Source organism: Balaenoptera borealis, assembly GCF_965194805.1.
Source record: "Balaenoptera borealis genome assembly, chromosome: 16".
In the NCBI taxonomy this organism is placed as follows: domain Eukaryota; kingdom Metazoa; phylum Chordata; class Mammalia; order Artiodactyla; family Balaenopteridae; genus Balaenoptera; species Balaenoptera borealis.
In genome coordinates this window covers 21,063,280-21,075,300 of record NC_138872.1, presented here as the reverse complement: position 1 = coordinate 21,075,300, position 12,021 = coordinate 21,063,280, and the positions used below count along the sequence as shown (strand labels likewise).

The 12,021-nt window shown below is 46.6% G+C and overlaps 1 protein-coding gene across 2 annotated transcripts in view; it reads left to right on the top strand.

Annotated features, from left to right (window-relative positions):
- The window catches only part of DHX35 (DEAH-box helicase 35), a 72,716-nt gene extending 61,452 nt beyond the window's left edge, over positions 1 to 11,264 (top strand). For both annotated transcript variants that reach the window (XM_082361175.1, XM_082361174.1), the window contains 4 exons: positions 2,626 to 2,707; positions 4,720 to 4,791; positions 5,968 to 6,079; positions 10,044 to 11,264. In XM_082361175.1, the coding sequence (XP_082217301.1) occupies positions 2,626 to 2,707; positions 4,720 to 4,791; positions 5,968 to 6,079; positions 10,044 to 10,088 (311 nt within the window). In that variant the 3' untranslated portion in view covers positions 10,089 to 11,264. The remainder of the gene's footprint in view (positions 1 to 2,625; positions 2,708 to 4,719; positions 4,792 to 5,967; positions 6,080 to 10,043) is intronic.
- The last annotated feature ends 757 nt before the right edge of the window (positions 11,265 to 12,021 follow it).

Genomic DNA, 12,021 nt, shown 5'->3' with positions numbered 1-12,021 from the left:
GCTTACTGGTTGAATTAGAAACCAGTGGCAAAGGGCTTGCTAGGCAGGGAGGACTGTGGAGACACGTGCTGGGAGAGAGGAGCATGTAAGATGCTCAGAGAGTATTGACGGATGACCAAGCTCACAAGAGACGGAAGAGTTGAAACCTGGGTGATTGGGTAAAGTTGGTGTCATCAATAGAAACAGGACGCTCACAGGGGCAACTCATTGGGGAGAAGCCGGTCAAGCACCTGTCGCCCAGCAGATAGAGGACAACGTGCATCTGCATCTTTGTTTCTTAACCTGTTTTTCATTGTCAACCTGAAACAGCAGAAGTGTGTCTTGGGGGGCTCTGAGGAGCTCCAGTTCTTTATGTCTCAGTGCAGAAAGAATTCAGTGAGAGGCAAAGTGATAGATAAGAAGTGATTTATTAGAATAGGACGCTTGTGAGGCTTACAAGCAGGCGGGCGAGAGGGTGCCACACCGAGAACTTAGTGGGCTACAGTTTTATAATCAAAGGAAAAGTGGGGAGGGGGAGGAGACCACCTTCTTCCTCATTCTTGAGTAGACGTCAAGCTTCCATCATCAGCTCCTCCCCCACGTCAGGCGGGGGAGTTTTCTTGTCCCTACATGGTGGAACTGGGACTGTCATGGCGCAGTGGAAATGAGCAAAAAGGCGGTTAACGTATACTAAAATAGGGTAAATCATCTCAGGTTTCAGTATAATGTCACCTGTCCTTACATTTTTTCTTTTAGTGTGCGCAGAGAAGCATGTCCTAGGAATCAGTAACGTACTGAGCTCGCTGGGCAGGATGTGGGTCTCATTCCACCATTGTTTTATTGTTTCGGGGAATGTCTCATGCTTCTGTTGCACGGTTTTGTTGCTAAGCAAGCCGGCTTGGTTTTGTGGTTAAGCAAACCTGTTTTCTTGAATGATCATTAACTTACAGGGGTCTCCCATAATTTTTCTCTACTTACAATCCCCTAGTAGGATTAACTATTTAATCACCTCCTTTGTCCCTTTACTCTGTCCCTATTGAACCCCTCAGCCAGGAGAAAAGTTACATTGAATTTCAACTCTTCCTAATGAGAGAAATTAAATACTAAGGAATAAGATTTTGTAAGGTAGGGTTGAGCTCTGGAGGGCCACAATCATTGTAATATCTAAGATTCTCTACTACCCTGCCCTCAAGAGCCCATTTTTACCCCTTGGAAGTGATATCATCCTGATAACAATGCACGTTCTATGTAGAAATTTCCTTTGGGCAATTGGAGAGAAGGAACTGAATCTAGGATCAAATTGTGGTTAGAAATGTAGATTTGAGATTTATCAGTTCTGTGCTGAAGAACAATAGAGAAAATCATGGAAATTGAATAAATTACATGCAAATTTAAAACTTCTAGATGTTAAAGAAAGCAAACAGTGAAAAATATTTTCAGCAGATATGAGATAAAAAATTAAAAACTTTATGACAGAATGAGTTTATTTAACATATTTTTTAATAATGTTTTAGCTTTTTTTTTTTTTTTTGGCCATGCTGCATGGCTTGCGGGATCTTAGTTCCCCGACCAGGGGTCGAACCCGCACCCTCGGCAGTGAAAGCACAGAGTCCTAACCACTGGACGGCCAGGGAATTCCCTGTTTAACATATTAAGAAAAAAAAAAAACCCACTAGTTTCCAAGTTGATAAATGGGCAAAGGAATGGAATGGAAAATTCACAAAAGAAGAAATATAGACAGTAATCAAATAAATGTGCAATAAAAGAAGGGGTACCTTTTTGCTAGAACATTGCTGGTAAGAATGCAGTGAAACGGACATTCTCATACATTGTTGATGGCTTTGTAAATTACACCGCCTTTTGGGAACTTATTTACCAACATACTATATTTTATTGGATCCAAGACACCATCATTTGTAAGACACACCATTATTTTATGTATCATTAAGAAAGAAAAAAATGCTGCCGATTATAATACAATTGCTGTCCTGATTTCAGTGAGTTAAAGTGTAAAAAAGAGTGGGTCTTAGAATTGATGAAATATATATATCATAAGCCATATAGATGACATTATCGTTTTGCACAATAATTTGGATATATCCTGTGGAAATCATCTAATAAATGGGCAGGCTTTATCCTTGGAAGATGTTTACTATAGCAACACAGCCACCAATTAAAATGAGATGTTTGAAAATTTTGAAGAATTACAAACTGTAGCTATAATCACAGAAATAATATTGTAGTGTTAGTGTCCCAGGTTGTGTCTTATGGAAGGAGCATCATTCCTGCAAAATGCTCTCCTAAAAAGGAGTTCCGAGCTCACTGGCCAGCCTGTGGAGCGCTCTGTAGGTTCTGGTGCTCAGCCTTGGTCTTGTCGTCTGTGGCCCGGGGAGGGGTTGGGGGCCCCAGGTTAAGGGAACAGTCCAGCGTATTTCCCTCAGCAGCCATTGTGGGAGGGTGGGGACCTCCATAGATGGTGCCAGGGCAGGTGTCCAGCACTGGGAAGCGTGGGGCTGGGACCCGTTCAGGAGATGGTTGCGAGGTGGCTCGAAGCAGCCTGGGGTGGGCCTCATGGCACAGGCCTGAGCACACAGAGCATAGGGCAGAAGAAATCTCATCCATCACTCTGTTTGCTACCTTGTGTAGGTGATCCAGATCCGGTTCTGAGGTGCATTGTTTCCGGATTTTTTGCAAATGCCGCGAGGTTTCATTCTACTGGAGCTTATAGGTAACATGATACTTTGTGAAGTCATTTGTGAAGTCACTTAAGTCATTGAAATCTTAAAAATAATCCAAACCCCATAGCAAGGTGACATGCAGGGAAAGTAGAGAAATTAAATCATTTTTCTTTATTTGTATCATGCCTCTTTCTGAAGATGCATTGAGGTTAGCTGTATAGCTTTAAGTGACATGTCTTAACTTTATGGAAATGATTCTCAAATACTCAGCCCATCCACATGTTGTAGGAGGATGACAGTTACGAGTCTGGAAGCTGGTAATATTTCCATTCTAATCAGAGAATAATAGGACCAGAGAGAACCATTAAAGATGATCTTTCCTAGAGAAGTTACTTTTGCCCTTGGGCAGTTCCTAATGTTTTTAGAGATCTGCAGAACTGCAGCTACCCAGATAGATAGTGGCCACATTTGAATGTTGGCAAGTGTTTCTTCATGTGCTGGCCACCCCTCGCACTGCTACAGACTTCAGCCTGTCTCTTCCAGTTCCATTTTCTAGGCACAGAAAAATCACTGAGCATTGATGCCCTCCGATAACCTCTAGTATATTCAAACGTGGTAAAAGCTAACACATAGTTTAGGCCTCTTTTCTCTAACTGAATCATTCCAGTTCTTTGAATTGTTATTTTTAGCCTGTCTTTTCTGAGCTCGTTTTAGTCTCATAACTTCACTGTAGCCGGTTTAAAGCGCAGTGATCATGACGATCTCTTCTTTAATAAGGGAGCAGTCAAAAGGCTTTCTCCCAGCTTGTCTTTGGATTTCCTTCATATATTGTCATTAGCTTTTTCCCCTCAGAACGTATGACAGTCCTGTGATCCTGCAGTCACCATGATGTCCCGTCCCGGACACTGGGCTTTGTTAATGAGCCCAGAGTTGCATTGGGCTTCTTTGTTTTTTTTTGGCAGCCAGGTCTCCTCCATCTAGTATCCTAGTAGCTGACTGTTTGATCCTCAGTATAGCACTTTACATTTGTCTCTAGTGTGTTCTGTTTGTTACTCCAGGCCAAGTAGTCTAGCCTATCAGTATCATGATTCTGTTGCCCATTGTATGAGCTCCCCCTCCCAGCAATGGGTTGTCCCTGTTTGAGGCAGCTCTGGAGAGGCCTGTGATCTTCTCCAGTGAGTGCCGTTATTTTGTTGTCATTTGATTGCCCCGCTCTCCTCAAGAGTATTAATTAGCAATTTCTACGAGCATTTACAGAATTCTTTCGCCAGTGTCCTCAACAAGAATACAGGCTACATAATAGGCTTCGCAGTGGTTGGTCCCTTTGAGACAAAGTTCAGTGGCAGTCATCTGATAGGACAGCCAGGACCCCAGGCGCTGGCTTTATTTCAGCGCCAGAGATGAGCTGGGTCATGGCCTTGAGGCACTTGCCTGACACGTAGGTCCCGGGCACCCACAGAAGCGCTCTGTAGTTATGGTTTTGGCAGCAGCATCCTAATCTGTTACGGTTCTCTTGTGAGCTCATCTTACTGATAGTTGTGTGCGTGGTAAATATTTTTTGAATTAAATTGAATCAAGTCTGAGTTGGAATTTGAAATATTATCTCAGAGAAGTGGATAGTCCAATATTGAGCTTCCTTTTTTTCTCCTATTATAATCTCCCCCATTAGACAATCTTTATTATTTAATTTTACTATTTAACCTTGTTTAATAGAAAAGTTTATAGACGTAATCGTATATATTATTTCTGTCCTCAAGGAAATTTTTGAAAGAGAACCTACAGAAGATAAACATAAACATAGGCAGAGCAATGTATTTCTCGGTTATTTTTTTGAATGTCCATGTGTTGCTTTTCTTCTCCCTTTTTTGCGTGATTTATTCTTGATTTCTAGAGTGACAGCGGGGGAGGGATCATAAAGGGCACAAGAGAAGATGGAGAGAATAGTTTTGTTTGTGTGAAGTACAACCTGCATGCATTTTTGATGACGTTAAACGCGTCTGTGGGAAGGTCTTGCTTTAAGTGTTTAAAATGTACTTGAGACAAAATTGTTCTGCTTCCCAAGGACCATCCGTGACGATCATGAATTGCACATCCACCCTGCATCGGTCCTCTACGCAGAGAAGCCGCCCCGCTGGTAAGCCCCCTCCTGCTCCTCTGCCTTGTAAGTGTGTTGAAGGCAAGGCCTAGTTCTTGTTCGTCTCTGGGTCCCCAGCGCCTGGAGTACAGGCGCCCAGTACACGTTTGCTGACTTTGTTCTACTGTGATCGGCTATAGAATTTCTGCTCTATCAAGGATCCCTTTAAGCCAGTGGTCTTATTCCTCTGCTCACTCATCCACTCAGCAAACATTCATGTTCACCCACGGACTAGGTGCTCTGTCCTTGCGCTGGGGACAGTTGTGCAGAGAGGAGTTCAGGTCCCAGCCCACAGCCTGACAGACACAGATGGGTTCCAGTACCTGGGGAGAAAGGCTTTGATAGAGGGGTGTATTTGATAGGTGGCTGCGGTTGGCACTTCATGTGCCAGGGAGTCAGGGCTGGCTGCTTCAGGGAGGAGATAATACTTGCTCTGGAAACTGGTATCTTTTTTTTTTGCCATACGGCGTGGTATACGGGATCTTAGTTCCCCGACCAGGGATTGAACCCACGCCCCCTGCAGTGGAAGTGCGGAGTCTTAACTACTGGACCGCCAGGGAAGTCCCTGGAAACTGATATCTATATTAATATATGCACTCCTAAAATCTGAGGATTTAAATTACCTTCTTGGCTCTTTGGTGTCTGTTACCTCAGCCTCAGGCAAGCCTTTTTTAATAGAAGTATAATTTATATAGATTGGAAGAGTATTGACAGCTGTGTTCCCCACGTAACCCATACTCCTAGTAAGATATAGAATACTTTCAACTCTCTAGAAGGTTCCCTTGTGTCTCTTTACAATTAATTCCCAGCTCCTTTCAGAATCAGTGAGCCTTTGCTTCTATTTATGCATTTTCTAAATTACATTAGGCTCTGTTCAGAGTTCTGTAAATAAAAGCATAAGGATCCAGAGGGTCCTGTGCTGATAACTGAGATGTCCTGGAAATCAGTTAGGACTTAGAGTCTCCTCTGTAAAATGGACACACTGGTACCCACCACTCAGGTCATGAGGCTTAAGTGAGCAGCACGAATGCATTTGTTTAGTGTAGTGCCTGGCACACAGACTAGATAGAAACGCATTAAAGGTAAAGGGGAAAAAACTCGTCATCTCTAATTGTTGTGGTTCTGACTCTCATCGTAAGATATAGGAAATTAGCTCATGTTTTCTTCTTGTTTCAGGGTTATCTACAATGAAGTTATCCAAACCTCCAAGTATTACATGAGAGATGTGACCGCCATTGAATCTGCTTGGTTATTGGAGCTGGCCCCTCACTTTTATCAACAAGGAACGGTAGGAATGAGCCGAGCCTGTCCCCCAGAACCACCTGTTACCTGCCTCTTTGTATTTTTAAATACACATTTATTTTCCAGTTTAATGTCCTAAACTTGCTGTCCCCTCCCCCCACCCCACAATGGTACACAGGGTGAAAGGCCATTACCATGGTCCCAGACCATTCTGGGTGAAAGCACCGTACCATTGCTCGTGGTGAAGTGCATTTAAACATAAATCCCTCCAACTTACACGACAAAAAAAGAGAATGTATCTTCAGCTCTTCCTCTCTCCCTCTGCTCTTCTAAACCATTCCCAAAGAAGTTTTGTCACACTGGACTGTGTTCACAGGAAGCAGCACAAATATTTTCTGATGAGGATTGCCTTGCCAAGATGGTAAACACATGTGCAAGCTTAAACCCGAGGCGGTTTAAACGCATGGTGGGAGATGCCGAGCGCCGGCATCGCTGTGTATATAGTATATGCTCTTCTTCCACGGCAGACGTGCACATTAATTCAGCATCTTTGTCATCTCTGATCTATTTTGCTTTTAGACTGGTTTTCTACCTCGTTATGGGTCACATTTTCCTGCTTCTCTTGTCTAGTAATTTGTTGTTGTATGCTGGACATTATAGGTGCTTTGTTGTGAAAAGTTGATTTTGTTGTTTTTATAGAATATTGAGTTTTTTCCTCGTAGACAGTACTGGCAGATCAGTTTAATTCCACCAAGGCCTGATTTTAGTCTTTTTCAGGCAGGTCTAGAGTAGCCCTCCTCCTAAGACATGGGCTTTTTGATGCCTCAACTGAATGCCTAGGATGTTCATTGAGGTCTTTGCACTCTGGCTGGTCAGAGCTCCAGTGTCTCCAGCACTGTACAAATCTCCAAATCTCCATATCAGGTCACAACTCCCCAGTAACTAGTCTCTGCCAGCCTCATGGAACCTTGGCCTTCACATGTGCAGCTTAGCTTTCAGCCAAAGACTTAAGGGTGGTAGCTCTATGTAGGGTTCTGGAACTCCTCCTTTCTGATGGCCTGTCCTGCAGATTCCAGCTAGCTCAGCAGCTCTGAACTCTGATCTGTGTTCCCTCTGCCCAGCTACGCTGTTCTCTATTTAGGGTTCACTTCCCTATGACAAGGTTTGGAGGGCCATGCAGAGACCTGGGATGACTATAAAGCTCACCTCGAGTGTTTCCTTCCTCTCAAGGATCACAGCCCTGTGCTGTTACCCAGTGCCTGAAAATGATTGCTTCAGATAGTTTGTCCCGTTTCACCATTGTTTACCACAGAAGGGAAACCAAAACCTGTTACTTCATCAAGGCTGTAACCAGACTACCATGTTTTCAAACCAAAATTTGGCTTGATCGGTATATTTTAAAATTGGGAGATTCCACATTAAATATGGATTTCAAGATTCTCTTGAAAGAAATGTTAAATTTGCTGAGTTTCTGAGCCTGAGTTGGTGCCTGGCAGCGGTCAGCAGGGGCTGAGGAATGGCTGGCTGCCTGCGGTGGGTGAGTGACTCTCCCCAGGTCCTGCCTCACTTGTTTAGTTCACTTGCTCAACTCTTCAAAACATTTGAGTTGCGATCCTATAAATGGAAAGATCTTCTCATCCCTCTCCCTCCAGCAGTGTTAAGGGAAATTGTCCTTTTAAAATCTTATGATATTTAAATCTTAAACAATATGACAAAAAAAACTTTCAAACCTGTATCATTCTTCACGCATCCTCATCCAGATATTTCAGCTAGAAATGAGATCAACTGCAGGGACTGAGAAAAACGCGGTGTGTTGTCTCTGCTGTACTGGGCTGATAAGGGTAAACCTGAAGTGAAAGAAAATCTTTTTCCTGCAAACAACTCAGGTGGAAAGCAGCAGACTTCAGAAGTCCAAGAGCAGCTGTTAGGCACGCAGACGAGAGGTTAAGGAGAAGGGTGCACCGTGAGGGTGCTTGTTAGAGTAGCAGGAATCAGGGACTTAGAGAAGGGTGATTCTGAAGTGGCCTCAGGTTCAGTTAGACTCTTGGAGAACAGAATTAACCTAGAAGCGGAGTCAAAATGACAGTTCCTCTCAGTCAAACACACAAAGTTAAAGAGCAGATTGCCCCAGAACTTGGGAGAAAATGACAATGCCAAGTTTGCCTTTTTTCTCCAAATGCCTGTTTTTCAGCTCCTCCGCTCCGCTCTGATGACTGCCTGTGATCAGAGTATTTTTAGAGAGGCCGGGACCTCAGAAATCACCTAGGTCGACGACCTCATTTTACAGGCGAGGGCCCTAACCCTTCCCACACCCCAAGAAACTTGGTCCCTCCCTAGCTAAACAGTCCAAAGGCACTTCTGCTATTAACTTGTCCAAAATGGATTGATCTCTCCGAGAGCCCTGCCGCTCTCCAGTGGCTGCCCATGCATGGTGGACGGTCCCTTGCTGAGCACAGGGTAGCACCTCGCAACCGTGCACAGCCCCCAGATCCTCCCCGGCTCTGTGCTGGCATCTTTGGTGACTTTCCATTACCACTGTTTTTCAGAGTGTTGCCCTCACCCTGTAAAGAGGCCTGAAATGGTCCAGAGTCAGCTTTGTTTATACTCAACATTCTCCTCAGAAATGAGCACCAGAAATGGTCCCACAGGCATGATGACCTCACCCCCCATTCCCAAGCTAAGGCTGTGGCTGTCTACCATTAGTCGGAGGGGTCACGTCAGGTGAAGTGCACAGAGGAGGGAATTTGGAGAAATTCAGGGAGACCCACAGCTGGAGAGGGGAAGGCCAGGGGGACATCCTGTTCAGAGATTTGCCTTTCAAATCCTTAAATTTTTTCTCCTGATTCTGAGATACCTTTGGAATCTAGGGAAATCCCTCTTCACCAGGGCCTTTGCAAGAATCCATACTGGTCCTTTCTTGGGCATAAGCGGTTAGAAAGTGTGGCTTCTTGCAGCTTGTTTACTCCTGTGTCCTGTTCACTCGGCCACCCATCCTGTCGTGCTTGGTGGGGTGCTTCATCTTCTTTTGCACCTGCATTTTTTCAGGGCCTGCAGTTCTCTGTCGGCGAGGGGGATGGCTGTCTTGAGGCCATCGTAGGTGCACTAAGAATGGGGTTTGGGCACGGAGTGTGCTGGGGGTTGGCGGGCCTGCTCTGCTGGCAGCCGGGGGGTTGGGGATTCCTCGTGTGAAGATCCTGCTGCATGTTAGGGCAGCACATCTGGGGTATCTCCTGGTTGTTGGTGTATGATTATTAAGAGGGATCAGGGATACCTCAGTTGGTGAACAGAGGACCTTTATTGAAATCTTCTGTTTATACTCCCTGCCTCAAATGCATATTTTAGGATTTCTAGCACTTTTGGCTTTACTTGAGAGTGTAAAGAATGCTTGTCTCCCCCAGTTCTATTATCTGATGCCCATGATTATAATGTTATGCTTCCTGGGTTATGTATACTGGTAGAGAGTGACATTTCCAAAAGAAAAACGTGTCACCAGGAAGTGTCCTTTTCCTGTGTGTCTTCCCCACTCTTGCGCAGGGCTCTATGAGAGTAGGGCCTTGAGCTCAGGTACCTGACTTTAGTTGGCTGACCTCTTTGTTCCTAAGGGGAGAAGACCTTCCCTTGACCGTTCTCAAGAAATTCTAGGAAACGCACGGTGATCTGTGGCCCGAGCCCAGGCCCCAGAGCAGCACGGATATTGGGCTGCAGTGCTGGCCGGGGGGGGGCGCCTGGGGTGGAGGGAGAGCCGCGTCTCACTGACAGCTGCCCGCAGAGCCCCGGGGGCCCAGGTTGAGCCAGGGTGGCCTGACCTCGGGCTGTGTGGCTTACTGAAGGCCTGTTTCCTTTCTTGGTCGCTTGGGCTTTTTTCCTCTATTGCCTGAGGGGCAGGGCATTTACTGAGAAGGTGTGGGCCAGATGGAAGCTTTGATTTGGTCACTTCCGTGGGAACCATGCTGAAGTCGGCTTCCTTTGTCTGACCGACCCCAGTGATGACATTTTCTCTTCTCTTGCAGCACCTGTCCCTAAAAGCCAAGAGGGCCAAGGTCCAGGACCAGTGAGCAGAGCTGGGCTGGCGCTGCGGGGGCTGCTTGGTGCCCTCTCCTCCACTCTGCCGCCCCCCCGCCCCAGGGTGGGGAGCTGGAGTCGGCTCCTGTGGACCCTTCATCGGCTCTTAAGTGGGCTGCAGCCCGTTCACAGCCCCTTCCCGCCCCTCAGCATCTGCATTCCTCGCTGGGATCCCAGAGGAGTTTGTGCCTGGGAGGGCATCCTGCCTCTCGGGGGCTGGAAGGCCCGCGCTCTTTGCTCACCCAGCACCCTCCCTGGCCCAGTGTGCCACTGCCACCAGGCGTGCAGCCCTGGCCCAGCTTCGTGGGGAACGAGGAGGAAAGCGGGCTGCCGCGGGCTGGAGCACCACGTTGCGGGGGGCAGAGGGTTTGCTGGGCTGGCTTTGCTTTCCCTGCTGGGGTCCCAGCTCCGTTGACCACTGAGGTCCGCGGCCAGGTGTGAACAAGCGTGTATCTATGAAGGCCTGAGACCCTGGAAACATGGTGGATTTCTGTCAGAATCACCCAGGGGCGTGTCTGGTGGGCACAGGGGACCCCAAACCAAGCAGCTTCTGATTTCCCTCTGCCCGTGTCACTATTTGTCAGCGGTCAGGAGACTTGCGAGGCTTGGCGATTGACAGAGAGGACCCGTGTGTGCTGTGCTTTGTTAACACAGGATTTCTCTGCTTCACAAGCGGGCTTAGCTTCCCCTCCGTGCACGGTACCATGTCCTGATGCCATTAGTGAAAGCGCTTCAGCTCAAACCCCATCCCGGATCCTCTGTAGCAGAAATTCACAACAGTTTAGAGGCCCTAAGCTTCTGTAGCTCAGGAACATAACTTGTACGTTTGCCTTTTGTTTCCTTGGGTTCTTGCGAGAATGCCAGACGAGCTCAGGGGCTCTTCCAGCAGGCACTGGTGTCATTGTCCCCCGGGCTGCTTTGCTGTGATGATGTTTGCATTTCAACCCATGACTGATACAGATTGTTTTCCCCTTACTGTTTCAATGACATTTATTTTAAAAACAAGTAGCTCGAAAGTTTATTTTTGTACTGATGTTAGTTTGGATGAGCCACTTTTGGCACCAAATGTGTATGTCATTTTTATTTCTGTTTTATAAACATGTAAATAATAGTGATAACTTGTTAATAATAGTAAACCTTTATACTTAAAGTAAATGTATTCCCTCCCATCCATGGTTCTCGTGGTCTGTATTTTAAGATGGTCCAATTAATTCTTCCCAGTGAGGGCTTGACATTAGCTAAGAAACCAGATGCTTGGCACACAGCAGCTTTGGGGGGTCACATGACCACAGGAAGCCCCATAAAGCAAGATCATGTGGCCAAATGCCCTCCAGAGCTTGTTAGAGCAAACATGGGATGTTGTTTAAATGAAGTCCCAAGGAAGTGCCAATTCCTCCCGGTTTCCGATTGGGATCCTTGTGGAGAAAGGTCAGAAATACTTTTATAAAGTCTGAATTTAGGACCAGGGCTGATCCTAAAGAGCTTCTGTTGGGGTGGAAGGAGGAAAGGTGCAGAATCCACATCCTCTGGTGGGTGAGACCGCAGATCAAAAGAGGCGATCAAATACAGCAGTCGTGGGTGCAGCCTGGAGCCAGTGCGGCATCACTGGCCGCCTCTGCCTGTGCGTCCCTGAGCCCAAGCACATCTGTGCCCCTGTACCCACACCAGGGCACGCCTCTGAGCTCTGTACCCTGTTTCATGTCGCAGCCTTGTGTGTGGAGAGGAGCCATCACCGTCAGAGGCTTGCAACCACGAAATCACGGCCTTGGCCCGGGGCCTTCTTTATGCGTAACTGCAGGACCACATGACCTCATCAGAGAGCAGTGACCCAGCCTGGCTGAGAGAGGCCAGCAGGGCCCGATGGCCTAGCAAGCTCACAAGACTTTGTCCCCAGGTCATTCGACAAGAATGAGTCCCCTCAAGCCC